The 23,749-nt window shown below is 47.6% G+C and overlaps 1 protein-coding gene across 1 annotated transcript in view; it reads right to left on the reverse strand.

Moving 5' to 3' along the window:
* The window catches only part of LOC146064332 (actin-like protein 6A), a 37,720-nt gene extending 28,215 nt beyond the window's left edge, over positions 1-9,505 (reverse strand). The window contains exon 1 of the mRNA XM_083177705.1: positions 9,346-9,505. Within this exon, the coding sequence (XP_083033831.1) occupies positions 9,346-9,370 (25 nt within the window). The 5' untranslated portion in view covers positions 9,371-9,505. The remainder of the gene's footprint in view (positions 1-9,345) is intronic.
* Between the last annotated feature and the right edge of the window lie 14,244 nt (positions 9,506-23,749).

A 23,749-nucleotide genomic window follows, 5' to 3' on the forward strand; every position in this document is an offset into this window, starting at 1 on the left:
AATGTTGATTTCCCACCCGTGGCCTGGGAAATCCACTTGTCCAGTTCAGGACCAAAAAGCATGTCCCCGGTAAACGGCAGAGCCTCCACCGCCTTTTTGGATTCCACATCAGCTTGCCAGGAGCGTAACCACAATGACCGACGAGCAGCAATAGAATTGGCCGAAATGCGCGTAGCAATCATAGTGATATCCTTAGAGGTATCCGCTAAGAATTCAGCCGACTCATGAATGTGCTCCGCTAGTAAACGAAGATCTTGACGGGGAGTACCATCATCCAACCCCTGAATAAGCTGAGCAGACCACTTGGATATGGCTTTATTCACCCAAGCTGAAACCACTGCCGGACGCAACTGAGTGCCCGCAGCCACATAAATAGCTTTAAGGGTGTTCTCGAGCTTCCTGTCGGACGGATCCTTTAGCGTGGAAGCCCCCGGGACTGGAAGAGTGGTCTTCTTGGACAGTCTAGAAACTGAAGCATCGACCGGAGGCGGAGTTACCCACTCCGACAGAGCAGCTGGCTGAAACGGGTAGACAGACAGGAACCGTTTTGGAACCTGAAATCTCTTATCAGGATTCTGCCAAGCCGCTGTCAATTGTTCCTGCTTTGGAAACGGGAACACAACTAGCGGCTTAGACGGTAGAGCAAACAGGTCAAGCTCCTGCGAAACCACCTCCGGTTCATCTGGAAAATTAAGCACCTGTTTAACCGCTATGATGAGGGCTTCCACTCCCGTAGACGCCTGATGCTCCGGCTCCAGCGGAAGGGCATCATCGTCATCCAAGTCCAATCCCTGATCCAGATCCTCATCTGGATCCGCAGGGTCGTCATCATCTGAATCCTGTAACTGGGCCAAGGTACGCTTATGACGCACCGGCTGGGCCCCAGGGGCCACCATGGAATTGACCAAGGTGTCCATGGACCTAGAGAGGGTAGAGACCCATGCCGGCTGAGCTGAGCGGGTCTCCGCCAGCTCAGAGGACAACTTCGACATTGCCCCCACCAACAAATCTGCCCACGGCGGGGTAACTGCCAAAGGGTTGGACTGCGCCTGGGACGCCGCAAGACAGGCATCACAGGTGGTGGCCTTACCCTCCGGCGACGACTGGGAAAACTTAGACCCACATGACGCACAAACAAAAGCCTTCTGAGAGGCCTTGGTGGAAGCTGCCTTGCCAGTCATTGTAAGGCACACAGAAAATATAGAATACACCACAACCAAGGGTAGCCACCCAAACCCACTCACACAACAGCAGAAGTGATGGGCACTGGAGACTGCAGGGCACCAGAGGGAAGACTAAGCCTGACCCCTCAAATAAATCCCCTTCACTTAATCACTGGCTATCAAAAAACAATGTCAGTGAAAAATACCTCCCCTGCTAAACGCTGGAGGCGCTGAAGGGGTTAAATAGCACAGTCTCCACACACAGCTGTACACTCCTAAGGGAAAGGAAGTGACAGCATAACTATCATAACGTTTATGATTAAACAAGCATGCCTTACACATCCCCCCCCAGTGGCACTGTAAACTAAAATGGCGCCGGCCACGCGAACGCTACCGCGCCTGAGCTCCGGCACTGGTGCGCACACAGACGCTGCAATGTCCCACTAGCCGTCTCCCTTCCAGCGCTGGCCGCAGCAGCAGCAGCTGAACACCCGGCGGGAGGAGGCGGCCGTGCAGACTAACAGCGAGTGTGCAGAAGCGCTCTCGCAGCACCCGCTCAGAGCGCCACGCTGGGGGAGATAATCTGTACTCACCGGATCTCCGGTGACCGCAGGCAGCTGGAGGTGTATGACGGTCCCTTTGGCGGGGGTCCGCAGGCACACCAGGAGGTCTGGGCAGGTGCCTTTGACGGAGGCCCTGACAGACAGCTGGATAAGAACCAGCGGCGCCCAGCTCCACAGCCTAGTTAGAAAAAGCTATGAGGAGCTGACAACACTAAAAGTTTTAGCAAGTTAGAAAGAACCTAAGGAGTAAAGAGCAGGAGCAAAACCCCTGCGTGTCCAGCTCCCTCGGCACAATTTTTCTAACTGGGGATTGTGGGGTATTAGAGGGGAGGAGCCAGCTTCTTAAAGTTATAGTGTGCCAGCTCCCAGCAAGCCAGCTCTAATTACCCACAGTGATCGCCAGTGTCCCCTGCAGGATGTAAGAGAAAAGTCTGTATTTGCTTCTATAAGCCTCTATAGTGGGGTTGCTATGTTGTGCATTAATAGTCTGGACGTAGTAGGGGGTACAGCTAGCGCTCTTGATGGGATGACTTAAAATACTGCAACAGATATGAGGAAAACTGCAACAATTAGAATAGCCAAATTAGTGGTTCCAGTGATTGCAACACATCATTATAAATACCAATATTCAGCATTGCTCCATAAATATTGGCAGTGCAATTGTTTTTCTTTTTACCCTACCACAGCATCTAGGAACAGCTATACGGCGGAGAATACCCTGTTCGTGCAGATACATAAGGGTGCATCGACTGAGACACTCACCCCGACTCCGGCGGCAGACGGGGCTCAGCTCCAGGGACCAAGTCGTGCCGGGTTCCATATCTCCCGCGCCCGACGTCACTTCCCCGTCACAGTGCATTATGACATCCGGCTGTGCGGAGTGCCGCTGCCAGTACCCGGTGCCTGCGCCCGTACATTGCCGGGGTGGGCGCAGCGCTTAGGTCACACTGGTCACACGCAACTCAGCGAAGGGCGGGCAGGTGTGATGGAGGAGGAATGACGCACCAAAGGGTGTACTACAGGAGAGGTGGCAGCAGTAGTCAGGTTGTTCCTAACAGGCACCGGCGCCCACCACAGACCCCGCAGGCGGTAGCGCCTCCAAGCGACCGCGGGGGCTGCCTCACGGTGGCTACGCCCCTGCAAACGGGGGAATAAATTTGACGAATATCGAATATTATAACTTGGCCTGTATTCTTTGCTTTGTGGTGGATTGGATCGGAAACTGCAGTATATTTACACACGTGGTACTAGAATCCCAACTGGGTCTTCCTCTCACTTAGCCATTTGCTACATGCACGATCTACTTTAACATTAACAAAATTTGATAACCCAGTTGCCCACTGTCCAGGTTTGGAGACGGGCTAGAAGGTTCCTTAAACTTCAATATTTTTATTCTTTGTCACCTCCCTTTGGCTGGTAACTTGGAATACCAGGGTTCACCTTTTACAACCTGGCATTTCTATGAAGTATTCAATAAATTAAGTCAACAGAATTCCAAACACTCCGCTTACTTTTAAGGCTCATACACACAAGGTTATTTTAGCAAAAGTAGCTCACTTTCCACATTTTAACATAGAATAGCTGGAGACTGATTTACATGAGGAACCTTTGACCTCCTGCATTGTTTAGATGCTGGGGGAAATATAGCCAGACCCTTCTGCCTCAAAGTAAATTGGTGGTTAAACCTTGTTTCCAGTCCACCTCATAAAACCTCTACCAACTGTTCGATAATAGAAAGTCACCCTCTGACCTCTCCTTTGCCTTGTTTCACTCCACATTCCTCCCCCTTTACTTTTCCTGTCACTTGAATGGATCAGTTCATGGATGGATCAATGGCTTTGGGTAGACACTCATTTTTTTATTTTTTTTTGTGTTTAGCCTTGTTAGATTTTCATTCTGTTTTCTATCTTACTGTATATCATATCAACAGTTCATGTGTATGTTGGAGAATAAGCATCTCTATTTGCCGAATAGGTGTCTCTTAGTTGCATATTTTTCTTTATCCCTTGGTCTTGAGACCTTTATGATATGACTTTGCCTATTGTGGCCAGTCCCCTGTGTTTATTCCTGCTATGTTTATGATGTGAAGAAAATGTTTGAAGAAAATTGCTTGTACCTCTTATTTCGCTTCAGTTAACAATGCCTTTTTCTGTAGATGATTTGAGGTTCAATAAAATATATATTGGGAAAAATCACTTGCATTATTTAATGTACTTTTAAAAATATTTAACCTATTCATTTTAGTACCCAGCTCCTCTTAAAACCCACACAGTACCTCTTTCCTACCTGGGGTGTTGCTCTCTGCTGTGTTATCTTTATCACGTTGGGGTGTATTCAATGGTTTTTGCAAGCTGTGACAGCAAGCAGTGCTACCTGTATTTTTCGACTGACCCCCTTGCAGATGCAGTTTCCCCCTTGCTAGGTTTTTAGAGCGATAGGGAAATAGCGTATGTGGCCGCTAAATCAGCGAGGCTCGCAGCTAAATGCAGTGTTTGCAGGCAGGATTCAATGTCCCCCCTGCCATGGGTCAAGAAGGGGTGTGGCCACGAGAAGCATCCAGGAATCGGCGAGCTGAGGCCAGGAGCTCGTCAATTCCCTGCCGTTATCGGCGGAACGAGCCCGACTGCTTGTGAAGTTGACATCATTGAATAGGATCCCGAACAGATGTCAGGAATGGCTGCAGGAGATTGAATACCCCTAATACTCTCCTGTGGTGTGAGCAGATATCTAAAACAACTAGGTTAGCAATCCTATTTTGTACCCTAGTACAACGAAAACAGCCTCGCAGTGGGGTTCTTAAAACAGAGAATGCCAGTTCTTGCTACTAAACATCCATACGAATCGGCATTCTCTGACATAACAGCGCTCAGATTTGAATAGAACTGGGGGCTTCCTCCTAGCTCTATTCATAGGGTGCTTAAGTAAATCGACCACTACGGACCACACTGGTGTATGGTTCAGGATCTAAAAACGAAATAAATATGTAGCCAATTCCACATTGCAAGTCCACTTTTGCAGTTTTAAAGAGCACACAGAAGAAAAATACACAAGAGTCATGCAGATGGACTGTATTCCTCGCACCAAACCTCATAGCACGGACTATGGGTTGACATGTTTTAGGCCAACAGTGAAAAGATGTGCTAGGTCAACACAAGTTTTTATTTTATGAACTTTTGGTACTTATGTAATATCTGGGCTCCCGTTTTTCTTATGAGACCGTGTCCGCTCGCCACGCTTCGGGCACGGTGGCTCGCTACACTATATAAAATCAACTCCATGCGTAGTTGGATAGTAGGGGTATGAAAAAATAGGGTGCATTTAACATGGGAGCCCAGATAATACATAAGTACCGAACTTTTTCATACTGTACAATCCATGAGGGCTACGATTGGGGATGGTAAAGTGTACTAAGCCAAGGACAGCGGTAGCTTAGTTAAGAACCGGGCAATGTCAACCTGGATACTGTAAGTCTTATTATGGACCTAGATACTGTAATCTTATTATGGTCTTCCCTAGGGTCCACACCCAGGACATTTGCCCGGTCTATCAAGCAGGTAAAGTCTGGGTCTTCGCTCTATGATCTAGTCAGTAGCAGGGTTGTGGACATGGAAATCCAGGATTGATGCACGTTCACATTGAAGAATCAGGGGATTCCGATGTATGTGTGAAAGCGGCAGCAGAAAACTAATGGACCCTAAAGTTAGTCCGGCTTTGCAAACTGCCCATTCCTACAACTGCTGTTTTTTTTTTTTATTGCAGGCAGGGAAAACCTGCACGGCTTTATTTAACAAAGTGATGACTAAGAGTACAGTTAAGGAGATATACAAAGTTTTAAATGATTCACCAACTTAATAAGAAATGTAATCTGTGCTGGGGTCGGTTTCCACTCAATAGAAGAAAGACTTGTATAGAAATCGGTGTTCTATTTATTTTATGTTTTTACTTGCTGGAACTCAAATGCTATTGACCACATTCTCTTTTATGTATTGGTAACCATTTGCATTTATACAAGTCTACTGTATGTGCACAAATCAACATGTTCCACTTCACTGGAGCTCAAACACTTACACCAGTGGGGTACTATATATTATTTTTCATTATATCAATGGCTTTTCATTTCAATGGAGGTTGTTTGCAACATGTAGAAACCCACTGAAGTGAAAAGACCATTTAAATGTAGTGCCAGCATTTTGTCGTTTTGGCACTACAACAATGCTGTTGTTTCCCTATACACCAAAAGAGAACAGGCCACTTAATGGGGATCAAAGCAGGGGTTCAACACCAGTCACAACATTGCCAGCATGGGAAAAGTCAGTCACTAAAGCTAATCCACGAAGTTCAGTCATTGAGTAATAAGCCTATAGCAATTTATTGTATATCGTGAATTACAAATGAGTACTTCGCATGGATTATTGCAGCTCAGAATACCAACCAATGACAATTTGTCATATGCAAGGACTGCGGTTACTTAAACTGGGTAAGCTCCTAACATCTTGTTCATTTTTTTGTGGCAGGAGACAGGTCAATCTCAGGACAGACCATATCATTATATAGATGTTAGAATAATGAAATAGACCAGTGGTTCCCAAACTGTGTGCCGTGGCTCCCTGGGGTGCCTCGGGACACTTGCAGGTGTGCCACGGGTTGGTCGTCCAGGAGGAATGCAAATTATTTATGATCAATTATTTATGGACAAAACCAGTGCTGGTGGCTGCCAATCATAAAATATGTACAATCAGAAGCAAATCCTGCTCTTTCCACATAACTGAACCTAAAAATCACATATAAACACAGTCTACTTAATTTTATATATTGTTGGGGGGGCCCAGGGGTGCCGTGGAAAAATTATGATACTCTAGGGTGCCGTCATTGGAAAAAGATTGGGAACCCCTGAAATAGACTCTTAATACCCAGTACTATATCTAATGTCAATTTTTTAAAGTGGAATCGAGAAAGAGCACTGGATATTTTTAAAACTGACCTGGTAGTCTCCAGGTGAGAACTATTATTTCCCCATATGCCTTACCATCCTGGCTTCAACACTGTGGGTGAAAGTTACTAAGATGTGAAATACACTTCACAGGTCATGTTGCAATGGGCAACCAATAACAATCTGTCTACTATCTTCTAGAGGGTGGTAAAGAAGTAGAGTCTGATTGGTGGCCCATAGCAACATTACCTGTGAAGTGTATTTCACATCTTAGTAAATTTCAATAAGCCAGGAACTGGATTCTAAATTGACAGTTTTATTACTGTCACATGCACTGTTGAGCTGGACACACACTAGACAACACTGCCGACGTAAAGAAACCACTCATGATTTCCCCTCGAACTTGTGGACAAATGATATTCGGTACACAAACTGAGCGATTTTACAAACTATAATTTAGAGGGTAGAAAAGGATTGGCCATGCACAGCAGGGATATACAAAATAAATAAAAAGTACAGTGAAGCAAGAAGTGCCAGCCAACTACACTGCTGATGCATCAGGATTTTTGGAACAATTCATCTGTTAATACATTTTGATTACAGTACTGAAACAACAATTGTGGTACAGCAGGCAGGAATATTAATCTTTTAAAATATCAGAGATCAATGACCATGCTCAATACGAATCAATGCTCCCCTAAACAAGTGCAGTGCCAAAATAACAAACCTGTTAATGGACTCTTTACAGACCTGGTAGAAGTAGGCACAATGAAGTAGGAAGATAACGGTTGCTGATGGCATTGCATGTGGTTTACAAATGTTAGTGTAAAATGACTGATTTTTTGCACGTCAAACTCTAGAAAGTTTCTTAAAGCATGCTTCCTACAATGGCATATATTCAATGCCGTGGGCGAGCGGTGACTGCGAGCAGGACTTTTTGCTCGCAGTCACCGCTCACCCTGTCAGTATTCAACTGACACCCCTCATTCGCAAATTCCCCCTCGCTCCGTTTTTTGAGCGAGGGGGAATTTGCGAATGTGCCTCCAAAAGCTGCGAGAGCCGAGGCTAATTACAGCGAGTTTGCTGCACTAGCCGCGGCTCTCGCAGTTTAGGGGAATCCTCGCCGTTCTATGTGCAGTATTCAATGCCGGTGCGAGCTGCCGGCGAGGGGGTTAAACTGCGAGGATCACAGAAAACCAGTGATCCTCGCAGTTTAACCCCCGCGCCGGCCGCTCGCACTATGCAACGTTCCGGGGGAATCCTCGCAGTCACAGAACTGCGAGGATTCCCCTTAACTGCGAGAGCCGAGGCTAGTGCAGCAAACTCGCTGTAATTAGCCTCGGCTCTCGCAGCTTTTGGAGGCACATTCGCAAATTCCCCCTCGCTCAAAAAACGTAGCGAGGGGGAATTTGCGAATGAGGGGGGGTCAGTTGAATACTGACAGGGTGAGCGGTGACTGCGAGCAAAAAGTCCTGCTCGCAGTCACCGCTCGCCCACGGCATTGAATATATTCCTGTGACTGCGAGGATTCCCCCGGAACGTTGCATAGTGCGAGCGGCCGGCGCGGGGGTTAAACTGCGAGGATCACTGGTTTTCTGTGATCCTCGCAGTTTAACCCCCTCGCCGGCCGCTCGCACCGGCATTGAATACTGCACAATGTCTGTGTACAGACTTACAGGACTGAAAGAGCCGCACTGACATATTAGGCATACCTGGAATGTACTAAAACAGACATACAAAGACGTTCTAATTAGTGTGTTACGGGAATCCAGGCTTTAGGTCGACCAGTATTGGCTCACGTGCAAATAGTCGACATGACTTTTTCATAATTTTTTACTTTACCACCCCTGTAAACTACGACTGGGAACAGAGCAGTGTGTTAAATGCAGCGGTAGTGGCGTGAGGTACCTTGCACATAGCATGGTATGTGAGGGGTGCCATGTGTGGGGACACGGTAGACAGGTGTCCATGTGCTACAATTTAAACATGGACACACCATAAACCTGTCAACCTAGACTCTACCAACCTTTTGACTTTCGACCTAATGAACCAAGGGTTGCAGAAACATGACAGCACTCGTTGGAGGACATATTCTGACAGAGATTATACACCAAGAATAGGGGTGCTACAAATGTGAAATCGTAGATATACGAAGTGGATGTCCCAACAATCAAGGGAGTTATTTCTAGCATTAGCATAACGTCACAGATGTGTCTGCTGCAAAAGATGCTAAAGCAGTAGTGTGCAACTCAGAATATGCACATAACCAGCAGGGATATATCCTTTCAAATGCAAGATGCATTATTGCGCTTACTGGTTTATTATGCATTATTGTCTAATAAGACCACGATACGTGCAACACCGGCACAGATTACCTATATCCCGGGTACCCTCTCCCCACAGCTGACATCGGTAAGGGTCTAGAGAACCAGCATCTCCATTCCTGCGTTACCGGGGTTACCTGGGACACCGGGGCGCTGCAGATAGCACTGGAAAGTGCATATTTCCAGTTTCTCTATTTGATTTGTTGTTTGAAGTGTATACTGGAATACGGCGCAGCTACTCACCCACCAACCCCTGAGGGGGCAGGAGACCGCAACTGCTCTGTTATAGCATTGCCCTAATACCCGGGCTCCCTGGCATTGTGCAGAGTCCGATAACGCGGGCTGGCTATGGAGCTGTCACTTACCCCCGCCGTACACGCCTCCGCTCATCTCCAGCTTGACACAGACGTACGTAGAGCGGCACCGGGCACTGGGAGGGAGCACTGCTGCTGCGGATGCCGGGGATGAGACGCACGCTGCTACGCGCCAACAATGGAAAGCGCTCGCCGTCGCACGCTACTCTACGTCCCAGCAGCACAAACCAATCATATCGCGGCATACACTGTAATCCCGCCCCTCCATTGCCTATAGGCGTTGCCAGGGTCCTCCGAGATCGTGTAACTGCGCATGTGCAAGTAGCTTCCTAAGGCAGCGATAACAGCAGCGACTCTCTCACTCCCCCTAGTGCTGCTGACTGTTATGGTGCTGCTTGTAAACGGCGGATTGCCCTTGATGGTAATGAGTACTAAAATGGTCCCTCGCTTTTTTCCGCTTTAAACATTGACAATGAGTCCCATCCTCCTTATCCTAGGGCTTTCTAGCTATTCTAGGTCGGCCTCTGCCGCAGTGCTTTCGCTCAGCACACAGCGCTGCCGCTGACAGCCCACACACAGCGCAAGCTCTCAGCGCTGTATGCTGGTCAGCGAGATTGATACCATTGACTATATTTACTTGAGATACTGACAATAATATTTAATTGAGATTTTGTTGATTGAAAATGTTGACTGTACTAAAACACTAGACTGTATACATTACAATATAGTGGAAATTGGCTTGCCTGCACAGTCTATTTTATCTTTCAATGCCGTTCCCACAGGGGTGCGCCTCGTCTGCTAAGTTTTCATCCGATTTTGACTATATTGTTTAAATTTTACAGTGTTCATATTTGAACAGATGTGTAGCTATTATTTACTGTCATGTAAGTATATTGGGTTTTATTTCCTGTTATGTTTGAAATGTGCATACCTCCCAACTTTTGGAGCTCTTCAATCGTGACGATGGCCTAATTTAGGGGCGTGGCCTATACTCGCGGCTCCCCGCGAGGCCACGCCCCCATTTTGCCGCTATGGGGGCATGACCCAGAGGCTCTGTGAGCCTATAGCCATGCCCCCAGCCCCCTGGCTGCGGGAATAGACGCTGTGCGCATGCGCACAGCGTTTATTCCCCGCTGCTTAGCAGCTGACAGGGGGACTCCCAACAGCCCCCCCACACCGCGGGACACTGCCGCCCGCGGGTGGGACAGGCCCTGACAATCGGGACTGTCCCGATAAAATCGGGAATGTTGGGAGGTATGCTATAAGCAGGGGTTAAAGTGAGGGGGAACGGGGTGGAACTGAGTTCCACCACCTCTAATGGTGAGGTGGAAAATGTAAACTCCACATTGACCCTGCACAGTAATTCTTACAGGAAAGCATTCTAGTTTGCAGGGTGATGCCAAAAACCCTACCACTGGCCCTGTCTCTGCCTAATGGGGGGAGGGATGGGGCAGTGCCGTCTTTCCCATTGGGCACGATGGGCAGTTGCCCAGGGGCCCTAGGACCTAACGGCCCCCGGCCCAGCCCAATGGGAAAGATGGTGGCCGGGGTCCGGGAATCCGCTCACCCTCGCTGGGGGATCCGGGCAGGGGGATCAGGGCGGTGGCGGCAGAGGCGTAGCGAGGGCGGTGCCTGTGGAGCACCAGCTCCGGGCGATGGAAGCTATCCTGGCGCCGGAGCCGTCCCAGCACCGCCAGCTCGCCCGCTCCATCTCCCCCGCTAGCTCCCACCGCGGCTCGCTGTGTGCGGGAGACGTGATGCTATTTAAAATTCACATCTCCCTCTGGACCGCCAGCCAATAGGCGCTTGCGGTCCAGCAGCCAATCAACTGGTGGCTGCTGGACCGCGAGCGCCTATTGGCTAGCGCGGTCCAGCGGGATATGTGAATCTTAAATAGCAGGCGCAGCAGCACACACTAGTGCACTGTTACAGCGGGGACTGGGAGCGCCTGGGCAGCGGACAGCTGGGGGGTCCCCACTGTCAGATGTCGCGCGCAGGGGCGATCCGCGGCACTGCTCCCCTCTCGTGACAGCCATCACAGCCGCCGCAGCTAACATCATCATCCCGCCCACCCGGCTCCCAATGTGCTGGTAAGTTGTGGCCATCAGAAGGGGGACCATGCTCGAGCTCCAGTATAACAAACCTAAAAGAGGTCCAGACTCACCACCCTGGTGTTGGATGGTATGGGTATGTTGGGGACAGTGAAAGAGTAGGGTGAGTAATTGGGAGTGGTGTAGAGGAATAGGGAGTGAATGTGGCACAAACAGTGGGAATAGGGTGTATATGTGAGTAAAGCTTTATAGGGGGTCTGTGGATGGAACAGGGTGTTTGTGGTGGGGATAGAGGGTTATGGGGTGTATGTTGGGGGACAGGGACCTGTTTGTGGTGGGGATAGAGGGACGTGGCAATGAGGTCTCTCCTCTTATATGGAATCAGTATGGGAATTCTGTAAGGGGCAGTAATATGGGCAATGTTTAAGGGGCACTACGTTCCCGGACCGTCCGTTTTGTACTATGCGATGCGCGCTCCCGCGCATCACATATTACGGTACAAAAAGTATGTGCTGCAGATACTTTTTGTACTAGCTAAACATCGTATCGGATCGCATTGCATGCACTAGGCATGCACTAGGCATGCAATCCGATACGATGCATGCTAATTAAGACCCAAACGGATCCGTTTAACGGACCGTGTATGGGCACCTTAATACAAATATTTCTTGAGGCATAGTATATTTTATATTATGTTGTGCTTAGTTTTAGTATTTTTATAATGACATACCTTCCAACTTTAACCCTTTGAATGCCAACATCTCTGAGAGATGTTCAAAATATCTGCTAAATATGCCAGCGTCGCTCTAAATTGTTATATAAATTCAAATGAAAACTGTTTTGTAAAAAGAAAAGAAAATTTCCTATATAAGGTAGAAATTACAGGTCATAATGAAACATAGCAATGTTTGCTTGGCAATTTTCACACCTATTTTGACAAATTCACTTGCACTCAAAGGGTTAAACGATACTTGTGTAGTTTCACGGCGGCAGTTACATAGTCAGCGTAGTGTCCCACATTGTGTGGGAACCATTGACAATTTTTCACCTGCCAGACATGACAGGTGTGAATGTGTTCCTGAAACACCCCCACTATCCATGGGATAGTGATGGATAGTGGGGGTATGAACAGGTCGGGAGGATGCGTACTGCGTCCCCTCGCTGGGCTCGCTACACTCGCAACGCTTCGGGGTGATGTGGATAGTGTGGGTTTCAAACAGATGCACTTGCCAGCAGGGGCGCTGGAACGTTTTTAGGTTGGGGGGGGCAAGATATAATCTCATTTTGGCGCCCCCTAAATTGCTATATGTTAACCCCGGGCACTATACACACTGTCAGCGGCATATACACGTGGGCATTATACACAGGGCAGCGGCATATATGCATGGGCATTATACACAGGGCAGCGGCATATATGCGTGGGCATTATACACAAGGCAGCGGCATTTACGCATGGGCATTATACACAGGGCAGCGGCATATACACGTGGGCATTATACACCGGGCAGCGGCATATACATGTGGCCAGAGACACCAGGACTGACATTAATCCAGGGGTTGTCATTTACTCGTAAAAAGTGGAAAAAGTGGCAGTGTCACCCCCAAACAGATTTATGTGATTATGTCTGATTATGATAATCAGACATAATTACATAAACCTGTTTGGGTGTGAATCCAGGGGTAAATGACAACCCCTGGATCTGTCAGTCACTGGGGAAGGGAGGGTGAGAGGAGCAGCATTTACCTTTAAGTTTTAGTTGTGGCAGCACAGCGTGATGGCTGCTGCTGCGGCTGTTGTTGTAGGATGCTCCCGCGGCTCCCACCCATGCACTGATCCACGCGACCAGTCTCCCTCCCTACGGCCCGCATCACGCCCGCCAATCACTGTGGACGCATCACATCCACAGCCACTGTGATTGGCGGGCGCTGGTTCTCAACATCTCCCCGCAGCAGTCATCCATGTGGGCGGACGGCTGCGAATAGGAATCGGATTCTTGCTGAGGCGCTAAAGCAGCTGTGCGGGCGTGCGGCTGCGATTAATCAGTAATATAGGCGGACGGGCGGGAGGCTGGATCAAGCTTAATCAGCCCACCGCCCTCCCGACTATATTACTGATTAATCAGCCGCCCGCCCGCACAGCTGCTTTAGCGCCTCAGTAATTTTTGGGGGGGCAAGCTGCCCCCTCCCCCCCCCCGTTCCGGCGCCACTGCTTGCCAGTATGTAATATGGAGTGCTGGCAGAGAGGCGTCTCATGCACAATATAGGAAGCATTTGCCAGTGTTCCATATTACATACTGGCAAGTGCATCTGTTTCAAACCCACACTATCCACATCACCCCAAAGCGTCTCGAGCATAGCGAGCCCAGCGAGGGGACGCAGTACGCATCCTCCCGACCTGTTCGCCAGCGCAGGGGATCTGGCGGCTACCGGCGCTGTGTGATAGTCGCTCACTGGGCTTGCCACTGACGCCGTTGACAGAGCTGCAGCTCTCGGGTACAGTACGGTGACTACGCTGCCTGATGGGGACACTACGCTGACTATGCAGGGCTGCCGCTGGGACACTATGCTAACTACGCTAGGCTTGCTGTTGGGCTACGCTGACAGTGTAGCATAGCCTGCCCCTCATGAAACTACACAAGTAACGGTTAAACTTCTGTGAATTGGGACCTGCTGGTTGCAAAGGGGGCGAAACCATGGGATGGTGGGCATGACTCTGATAAATTGCCCCCCCAGTATTTGTCATTTGGGGAGGCGCCCTGCCCTCCCTGAGCAGGTAGGCAGCCCCCAGCTACCCTTCTTGTACTAAGAGATGCCTAATTTATTCAGTGATCACTGACTGCATTGCAGAAGAGCAGTGATCACATTCTCTATCAACTGTCCCCCCCCCCCCCCCCCCTTGCAGGACACTGTGACCCATGGATGGGACAGCATTCAATTTGTCCTCCTGTAGTCGGGAGGTTATGGTGCTATATTGATTCTGTGACATTCACAGCCTTGTACAGGGCAGGATTTCCCTCTGGCAGCACGTGGCTATCTAATCTCAGGTCTCCGCAAATTAGCCGTAAACCGATCAGGTCTGAATAACCTCTCCAGGAAAAATACTATAGGAGCATCTTTGCCATCGATGGAGGAATGAATGTACCACATGTTTGAACATGTCATAGTAATGACTACACCAGTATATAGGCTAGATGGCAGTGGAGTAACATTAGCCCCTCTATGGGCTTGGAGGCGCTGTATGGCACTTGGGTGATGGGGTCCGCGGGGGTTATTGCTAGACCGGGACCTGCAGATAAAATGGCTGCAGCCTCAAATAAGACAATTATTATGTATGTTAGATGAGGCAGCAGCCATTTTGGGAGGGATCTTAATCAAAGGTACGGGATGCAGACAAATTATCTGCAGGTCCCGGTCTATCAATAGCCCCATAGTCCACCAGTGCCCACATGTTAACCAGCACCTGATGGGAGCAAGAGACCCACAATGAGAATGACGATGGTGGTGGCTGGAGAGGGGGGGGGATTCCCCTAACAAGTAGCAGGACAGGTGGGGCAATGGTGCAGTAGCCCCTGGCAATGAGCTTAGAGGGGAAGTGGGAGGTGGAGAGTGAACACTTTTTGGCGGTGGGGTGCTTTAATCCTAGTTACGCCACTGCTGTTTGGTCTGGAGAACTTGAACTGTTGGTAGATCTCAAGGACTGGTTTGACCAGCTCTAGTTTAAATCATCAATGGCCATCACTTTTGTTAGTCACAGGAAGATGACTTGCCAATCAGGGAAAGGTGCAGAAATAAATTAACACAACATGTGGTTCAATGCAACAGGGCACGGCCAATAGCAGCAGGCCAGGAAAGAAAATAGAGGTGCTTCTCTGCCATGCATGGTGGAGAACCACTGAATATCATTAGTAAACCATTGATGGTTGCTAAGCATCGATATTTGATGGCCATCCTTATGGCTCACAGACAGAATACAGACGTTTTGTGCTGTACAGTAGAGAAAGCCAAAGTTTTAAAAGCCAGTAAAATATGCAGCTTATTGACTACTGAGGTATACAGCAGCGTTGATTAACTGCTGCTTTGCTGAAACAGCAGAAATCCAGAATACAGCAGCACTTTTTGTTGGAATACAATATCACACCTACAAAACGCACACTCAGCAGAGACTAGAACTTCTGCCCTGACAGTATAATAAATGCTTCAATCTTTTACTTTAGATTTGAAGTTACTTACTTATTATCATCAAACATTGGGGCCGATTCAGACCTGTTTGCTAGGCTACATGTGTTCGGAGCCTAGTGAACAGGTTAACGCCGACCTACTGAACCCCTGCCGTAAAAGAGCCCCTGTGCAGAGCTGCAAACGGATGTGTATGGGAACACATGCATTCGCTAGCGCCCGCACAGAGAAAAAATTATTCCATAGTTACTTACCACTAAATGATTTCTTCTCCTCTGCCCGGCGCTTGCAGTCGCCGCGTGACCCTATAGCCACTTGGCGGCTGCACAGATCAATGCGAAATCAGTGTGAGAGGGCAGCAAGCAGGCAGGGGAATGCCTGTATTTGCTGGGGCCCTCCCAATGTTTCTATGGCAGCACTCACCGTTTCTGTGGGCACGCCCATAAAACACTAGGGGTCCACCCAGGAACTCCCCCTGCCTGTCACTCAGGCTGTGAGCACCTTGGCTAAGAAAAACTTACCCGAAGGCACTGGCAGCCGGGACTGCACATGCGCATTGGCGACAATGGGCATTCACAGACCCAAACATCGACAGAAGATGCAAATTTAGACCTGCTGAAGTCGGAATCGGCCCAATTGGCAGGACCACTGCTTCCAAGTACTTAGGTCCAAGGATCAAGTCTTAGAACACCAGACTTTCTACAGTAGGTTATAAGAAACCAACTATTGTGAGGTGCGCAAACAACTGTGCTTGGTAAGAGGGTAGTCAGGCTCCAATAAAGAAACAAGAAACACCAAAATCTATGTATTCTCTGTTTATTAATGTGACATGTCAGATTGCCATAATAGGTTTTATACATTTTTTGTTTTGTATATTGGTATTCTTGCTTGCTCACCTATGAGATGTGGTACCTCATATCTAATTAGCTAGAGGCAGTGCTTAAAGTGGGGAGGAGGTGGAATTCAGCTGTTTTAGCGGTATGCAAATTCGTATTCCGGAGCGGAATTTACAAAGCAGTCAAATACGACTGCTTAGTAATCCCCGATGTCGTATCCATTCGTATTAGCGGCCGTATATACACTTTACATTTTCTTCAGCCTGACCAGGTAAGTCCTGGAGGGGGGGGGGGCTTTATTGAGGGGGTCCCCACTCCCCCAGGACCCCTGGTCAGGCTGACTGGTTTGTAGGATTAATGTTTTGGCTGGGGGGACTTGTATAAAAAGTCTCCCCTGGCTGTGGCATTACCCTGCTGGCCGGTTGGGCCTGGGGCTGGTTCTTAAAATACGGGGGACCCTTATAAATTTTGTCCCCCGTATTTTGGGAACCAAAATACAGGGCTTTCACTGATCCGTAACTTTTATGCTCCTGAGGAAGCTGGAGCATACCAGAGAAACGCATTGAGCCTACCATTGGGACACTTTCCATTATTATTGGGATACCACATGCCAGGTGAACTATAAAAAACATTAAATGTGAAATGTGAAAAATGTATTCTAAGTCTATATTATTATACTATTAGACATAGTAATTAATTTAATTATATAAATAAATGATCTTTCTCGGTATGGCAGAAAACACATTTTGGTACTGCGCCACCAAATTCACCACTTCCTGTTTCTGTCCAGGACTAAGGGGGTGATTCTGGTTGGCTCGGAATGGGGCGAATTTGGCTCTATTCCAATGTTTGGCACTTTGCGCATGTGCAGGTCCCCTTTGCGAATGACTTAGATGACTGCAGTCACAAGTATCGGGTATACTGGGGGAAGAATGTGGCGGGGACTGGGTTTGCCCATGGGAATGCCCAGAGTTTTATGGTCATCCCCATGAAAACGCTGTGCGTTCCCATGGGTACGTGGGCGGGAAGATGCCTGATGTCACAGGAAGTCAGCCGCAAAAATAAAATTTCCACTGACTTTTATTTGAGAATGCAGGAGAATGCAGCGCTATGCAAAGCCGTCCTCAATTCCGATCATCTGCTGGTAATACCAGCAGATGAGCAGCTTTCCCGGCAATGATGCAGGAGCGAGCATTGTGCTCACCGCCAGGCCATACACACTAGGCGACTTTGAGCTTAAAGCTGCTCAAACTAGCTGTTTTAAACGGCTTTCAGCTCAAAGTCCCCCAGTGTGTATGTGTCTTTAACAGTGGCGTAACTAACTTATTTTCGCCCCCCCCCCGCAAATTTGTCACCGCCCCCTCCCCTCCCTCCCCTTGGTGCCCTCCCTCCCCTCGGCGCCCTCCCTCCCCTCCTTCCCCTCGGTGTACCTGCAAGCCGCATCTGCGGTCACCGTCCCGTCTCTCCCAGCTGTCGGCTACTGCTGCTATAATGAAAACTGACTCTTAGAAAATGGCTGCCCCCATACTGTCTGCAGTACGGGGGCAGCCATTTTCTAAGAGTCAGTTTTCATTGTAGCAGCCGAAGCCGGAGCTGGGAGAGACGGGACCGTGACGGAAGGGCACCAGAGGACAGCAGCGGGTAAGTGGTAACTATAGCCCCGCAGCCCCCGGCGCCCACATATTCTCTGCACCTCCCCGCCACCGCGGGGGCTGCGGAGCTATAGCTACGCCACTGGTCTTTAATATGACTTCAATGGGTACCTTGCATTCTGGAACCTTTTTTTGCTACCAAAGAGGGCTGAATTGCACTTTCCTTCTAAGCTTTTAACAGATTATTGGTGGATTTGGACCTCCTTTCTTCTACCCTCCTGTCAAACCTTGTAATTGACTGGTCCCCCCGCTTCTATGATCTCATAAGGGCCTAGCAATTGAGCATACATCTTACTCTCTGTAGTGGGTACAAGCACTAGTCTGTGTCTTGGGTACTTATGAGTTATCCGGGCGCCCGATTTCTAAATCGGGTCGGATCGGGCACATCGCATCGCATCGCATGCGACCATCGGATGCGATGCGATGCGATGACCCGATTTTTCCATAGGAATCAATGTTAAAATGGACAGAGTCCATTTTAACATGGAATTCAATGGGAAAAAGGGGTCCTTTTCATACCCCTACTATCCAAGTGGGCATGGAGTTGGATATAAACCTGTGGCGAGCGTAGCGAGCCACCGAGCCCGAAGCGTGGCGAGCGTAGCGAGCCCCGCGAGGGGACATAGAATACCGTCCCCTCGCGGGGCTCGCTTCGCTCGCCACGCTTCGGGCTCGGTGGCTCGCTACGCTCGCCACAGGTTTATATCCAACTCCATGCCCACTTGGATAGTAGGGGTATGAAGAGGACCCCTTTTTCCCATTGAATTCCATGTTAAAATGGACTCTGTCCATTTTAACATTGATTCCTATGGAAAAATCGGTTCATCGCATCCGATGGTCGCATGCGATGCGATGCGATATCGCATCGCATCTGATTGTATGCCTTAACTTAAGGCATACAATCAAAAAATCGGGCGCCCAGATAACTCATAAGTACCGTGTCTTGTCTCCTGGTTTAAAGGACTGATTGACTGCAGTGATGTCAGAACTTTGTTTCTGATGTTGTTGAACCCTTTCCATGAATTTGTTCAGGAGTGGCACAATCTGCCTTAAACAGCCGTACAACTGGGACACATACTAAATGATGTTAGGATGCTGACAAAGTTGTTCTTCCCACCCTTCTTTTAATACATCTGGGCTGTCTCTCATAGAGGAAGTCAAAGGGACTAAACCCTGCAGAAGACTGGGGTACCTCTATGACCGCAAACTGTCCTTATTACCGTCTGTTTGCGGGTGGTACACAGAAGTGGTAATCCTGTCTACCTTTAACAATCAGCACAAGTCATAAACTTAGAAACAAAAGGGTCCGTTAAGACCTTCTTCGATATTCCCAGGCAATAGAGCCAGATTTCATATTACGCAGGGGTATAATCTTCTGGTATCTGGTGGCATAATCCACTACCACTATTGTGTATTGGTGCCCTCAAGCAGATTTTTCCACTGGCTCTATCAAATCCATACCAATTCGCTCAAAAGACATGGAAATAATAGGGAGGGGTACCAGTGGAGCCCTAAACTCTGTCCGAGGGGCCGTCTTCTGGCACACTGGACATTTACAACCATGTACGTATCATTTACAAAGCTGATGTATTTCTGTAATTCATATTTTCAAATGTTGTATACGTTCTTAATCATTTGAAGACTGTACATATGTATTTGCTATCGAATGGAGGTTCACATACTTATTTCATACAATTCCTAATAGTGCGTATCTAAAAAATACAGTCGTCGTCATTTACATTTTGATTTTGGATTGTCTTAAATTTGCAGACATGGGATTGACTTCACACAGGCATATATATAGCCCCCAGCCCCCCCATGCTCCTTGTGGGTTTAGTTAGGAAAGGACAGGCGAGAGTGAGGTGTCTTGGAACTGACATGGATGTGTTTGTGGTTTAGGTGGTTTGGATTGTGATTTCTTTGAATAGTATTGTGTTTGATAGTTGTCTTTTTTAAAAATGTTTTATTGATCCTCATAAATTACAAAGTGTACAAGTGAAAAAGACATGAGAGTGGTATTAAATGAGGAGCAATCAATAATTTTTCCAAACTTGATAGTTGTCTTTTGTATTTGTATAGTCTTGGTATAGTTTATACGTTTGTCATATTATTGACTTTGGGTGGGATGCACTAAAGCATAAATGCAGTGAAAACCCAGTTATCAGGGTTTTCACACATTTTGGTATGAAATAAAACCCGATCGCCGCACCCCACCTCCCTCCTGCTGTGCTGCCCGGACCAGTGACCTCCTCCTCCCTAGCCCTATACTTCCCCTTCTGGTTGCAGGGAGGAGGAGAGCCCTGCAGTAGCGGCCGGGCACAGCAGGAGGGGGAGATCTGCCAGAGACCCGCTGCAACATCGCTAGCTGCATCACAAAGGGCAGCTCTTAATGCAAGAGCTGTCCTTTGCGATAATTATTCATGTGGTACCCGGCGATGTGTGGTTGAGAGGAGCTGTGAAGGGTCCATAGTCACATATTTTATTTCTGTCTGCAGTGCCTGTTTCTGTGTACTTGTGGGGAGTGTGGTGTGTATGTGGGAAGGTGAGGAGAGTGTTATTTGTTTTGTAGTGTTTTTTTTTCTGTGTTGAGTGTAATGTAGGGTACACACACCAGAACAATCACGATCTGTTAGAGCACATGATCTGCATATGATCAGATCACAATCTGTACCCAATTGAAAGGATCTTTTAAAAAATCCTGACTTCAGTAGGTGGGATCTCCAAAATTACCAAACAAATAGTGGAGACGCACATTGGATCAGAATCGGATCTAAAACATGCCAAACCATGCCCAATTTACATATAATCGGTCGAAATTGCATCGAAATGGAAGGGATTGAGGCCAAATTGTTCTGGTGTGTGCCCAGGATTACGTTTGTGAGTAGACTATGCATAACTGTCAGGTTAGTCAGGGTGGGAAGGGTGAGGTGCATGTTGAGGAGCCATATGAGAGTGGAGAGGAGAGTGCTGTTGTTAGCCGCTCTGACAGGCAGCAGTACCGTCTGCCCCGCCATCCAGTCTGATGAACTGCCTGGCACTTCCTGCTCCCGGTGTTCGCGTCCCTGGGGCCGGTTGCTTTGCAACCAGGGATGCTGATCAGAACTCCCACCCGGCAGTGCCTGGCCGGGTTACTACTTCTGCCCAGTGGTTGTCGGAGAAATGAGGGATGCCGGTCAAGTGTACAAAAAACAAGAATATGAAAAACTGCGCTATTTGTCTGGCACCATGTAAGAACACACCTTTACACAGGTTGATTTTTGAAATGATGGTTTTTGTAAATCATCAAAATTTATTATTTAATATGCACACTATAGCTTTAAAATATTTATCCACTTCAAAACGGGATGCATGGACACCTTGGGAAAAAATTGTTTGTCAATTGGACAATTGATGGTAAGTCTTTGCACTTGTATTTTGCAATAAATGAACAGCTGTGAATATAATAATTTGGAATAGGCACAGTCTTGTATGTTATATTGCGCCAATTGTGGCGTTTCTCACCTGCGCCTCCGTGCGCTGTGACTCCGGGTGATGTTGTAGCCTTTGAGTGTCCCTCCGGTACGGGTGCGGGGAGGGGAGCTGACCGGCGGGGATGATGAAGGGGTCTTTGCTCTTACTCTCACGGGAGCTCTCACTGATAGTTGTTTGTACCAACAGCGCTTCTCTCACAAGGGCTGGGGTAATCAGTGAGAGTGCACGGGAGCTGCGGGCCTGTGATGAAAGGGTCCGGGCTGTGTTCTTGATCTCCCTGCTGTCACTGCTGTGTGAGAGGGACTGGGGTGTCTCTCCCACCGAAGATACCGTCACCCGTACACTCTGGAGTTCTCAAGACCACCGGAGATGCTGGCGCTGGAGGAAATAGTTGGTATCGCAGGTGTGTCGACCTTTTTCAGAATGTAGACTGGAATGCAAACAATCGGTCCAAGGTGTCTCTGGCTGGGGCTTCCTCTAACGCGTTTCGCCCCTAGCAATGGGGGCTTTTTCAAAGAGTGTCTGCCATTTGTTTTTTTCTCAGTTGATATACCCAGCACTTAATTGTTTTTTCTTTCCAATTGGAATGAAGATAATGGATCAGGTGTGAATAATTTGTAATCCTATACAGGTGCGCAACTTGCATTTGCTTTGGTTTGTTTTTTTAGTTTAAAAATTCAAAGTCCAACTGCATATCTTTTTTCATAAGATCACAAAATATAAAAATAGAAATAAATAAATATCACATAAATGAAAATAACAAATTCATAAAAAAATTATAATAAATGATAAATAAATAAATAAACACAATTTATGAAGTAATTGTTTACATCGAATAGTTCAAAAGAACATTTGTACACAACCATTCATTTTTACATAGTTTGTTAGAATAAAGATACTATCAGGAGGATATTTGCACCGCATATTTAAATGATATCATACTCATAGATACATTGGTTTTATATAGATTCAAAAGAGAGAACTAATATATTAAAGAGTCATTCAAATTCATAATGTTAAAAATTCAGTATATATATATATATATATATGGATCCATTTATTACTAAAATTAGTAAATAATAACCTATTTTTAACGTATCTTCCTATCGTTGTGTTTGAACCCAGGACCTCTTACTTACTAAGCTGCTGTTGTAACTGCTAGAGCCACAGTGCTCATATACTTTTTTTTAAAGTCAGTTTATTCAATTGATTTGCGTGTGTGATTTATAAGACAAAAGAAATGAAAAATGCCGGTCAAGTGTGCCTTCCCACAGCTGGCAGCATTAGGTCCGGGGGGGGGGGGCTTCTCTTTATGGCAGTTACCTGCCTCCCTTTGGCTCTGTTTACTCCTGCAGAGTTTGTTCCATCGGTTCCTGGGATTCCGGTTTGCTTCCAATCCCGGTTCTGGTACTACCGTAAGTGTTCCACATTGGAGCCCTGATATTACTTATTTTTTCATATATCAAAAACGTTGTGGAAAAAAGTCTTGTGTTGCTTATTTTAGTCTACACTTGTTACTTTCCCTCTGGAATTCCCAGAGTATTGCCACAGGTCCACGTTATTTGGCTTACTTTAACCCTGGCTGGGTTACCTCCTGCTGACAGGAGTTATCCGTACCTTTGTATGGCTTGCAGTGTTTTAGTGTGTCATGTATCGTCTTTAGTACTTGCGAAAGGGTCTCCTGCAGTTTGAGACTAGGTCGCTCATTCCGTTTACCATCTCCCATGAAGTTGGCCAGGTGCCGTTTGTTGTTATTCATGCAGGTTCCCTTTAGCCACTTTTTCATTTAAAGATCTCTGGTACCTTGTCCATGCTCAAGACTTGGTGGCACCGGAGTTGGAGTGGACCTAATTTGCCCTTCAAACGTGGCTATTCTAGTCAAAGTCCTAGTTGTTGCAAGTACCAGCCATCCTTCCGGAAAGGCCAACAGAGGCAGTATAGGGTTCGCTGTGGCCGTCCAAAACAGCGGTCACAGCTGTGGGTGCATACCCAAAACTCATAACAGCTGTGGCTTCTCACCCTGCATCTCAGCACCAGTCAGCTTCTGGCACTAAGAAATCAGGGAGGGATGTGAAGTTCACATTCCCTGAAAATATGGCTCTGGACACACAGTTCATGCGCTACCACATGCTGCTCAGGTGACCGCCAGGAGAAAAAATCTCCAGTGGAATCGAGCCGTTTGAGATGTGCCGCAAATGTTTCTATGACACCAAGCACCTGGTAAAGGACCAGATGGCCAAGGAGGCCAAGTCTCCCCGGCGCTCTGGTG

The sequence above is a fragment of the Crinia signifera genome, chromosome 3 (genome assembly GCF_055691185.1).
Source record: "Crinia signifera chromosome 3, ASM5569118v1, whole genome shotgun sequence".
In the NCBI taxonomy this organism is placed as follows: Eukaryota; Metazoa; Chordata; class Amphibia; order Anura; family Myobatrachidae; genus Crinia; species Crinia signifera.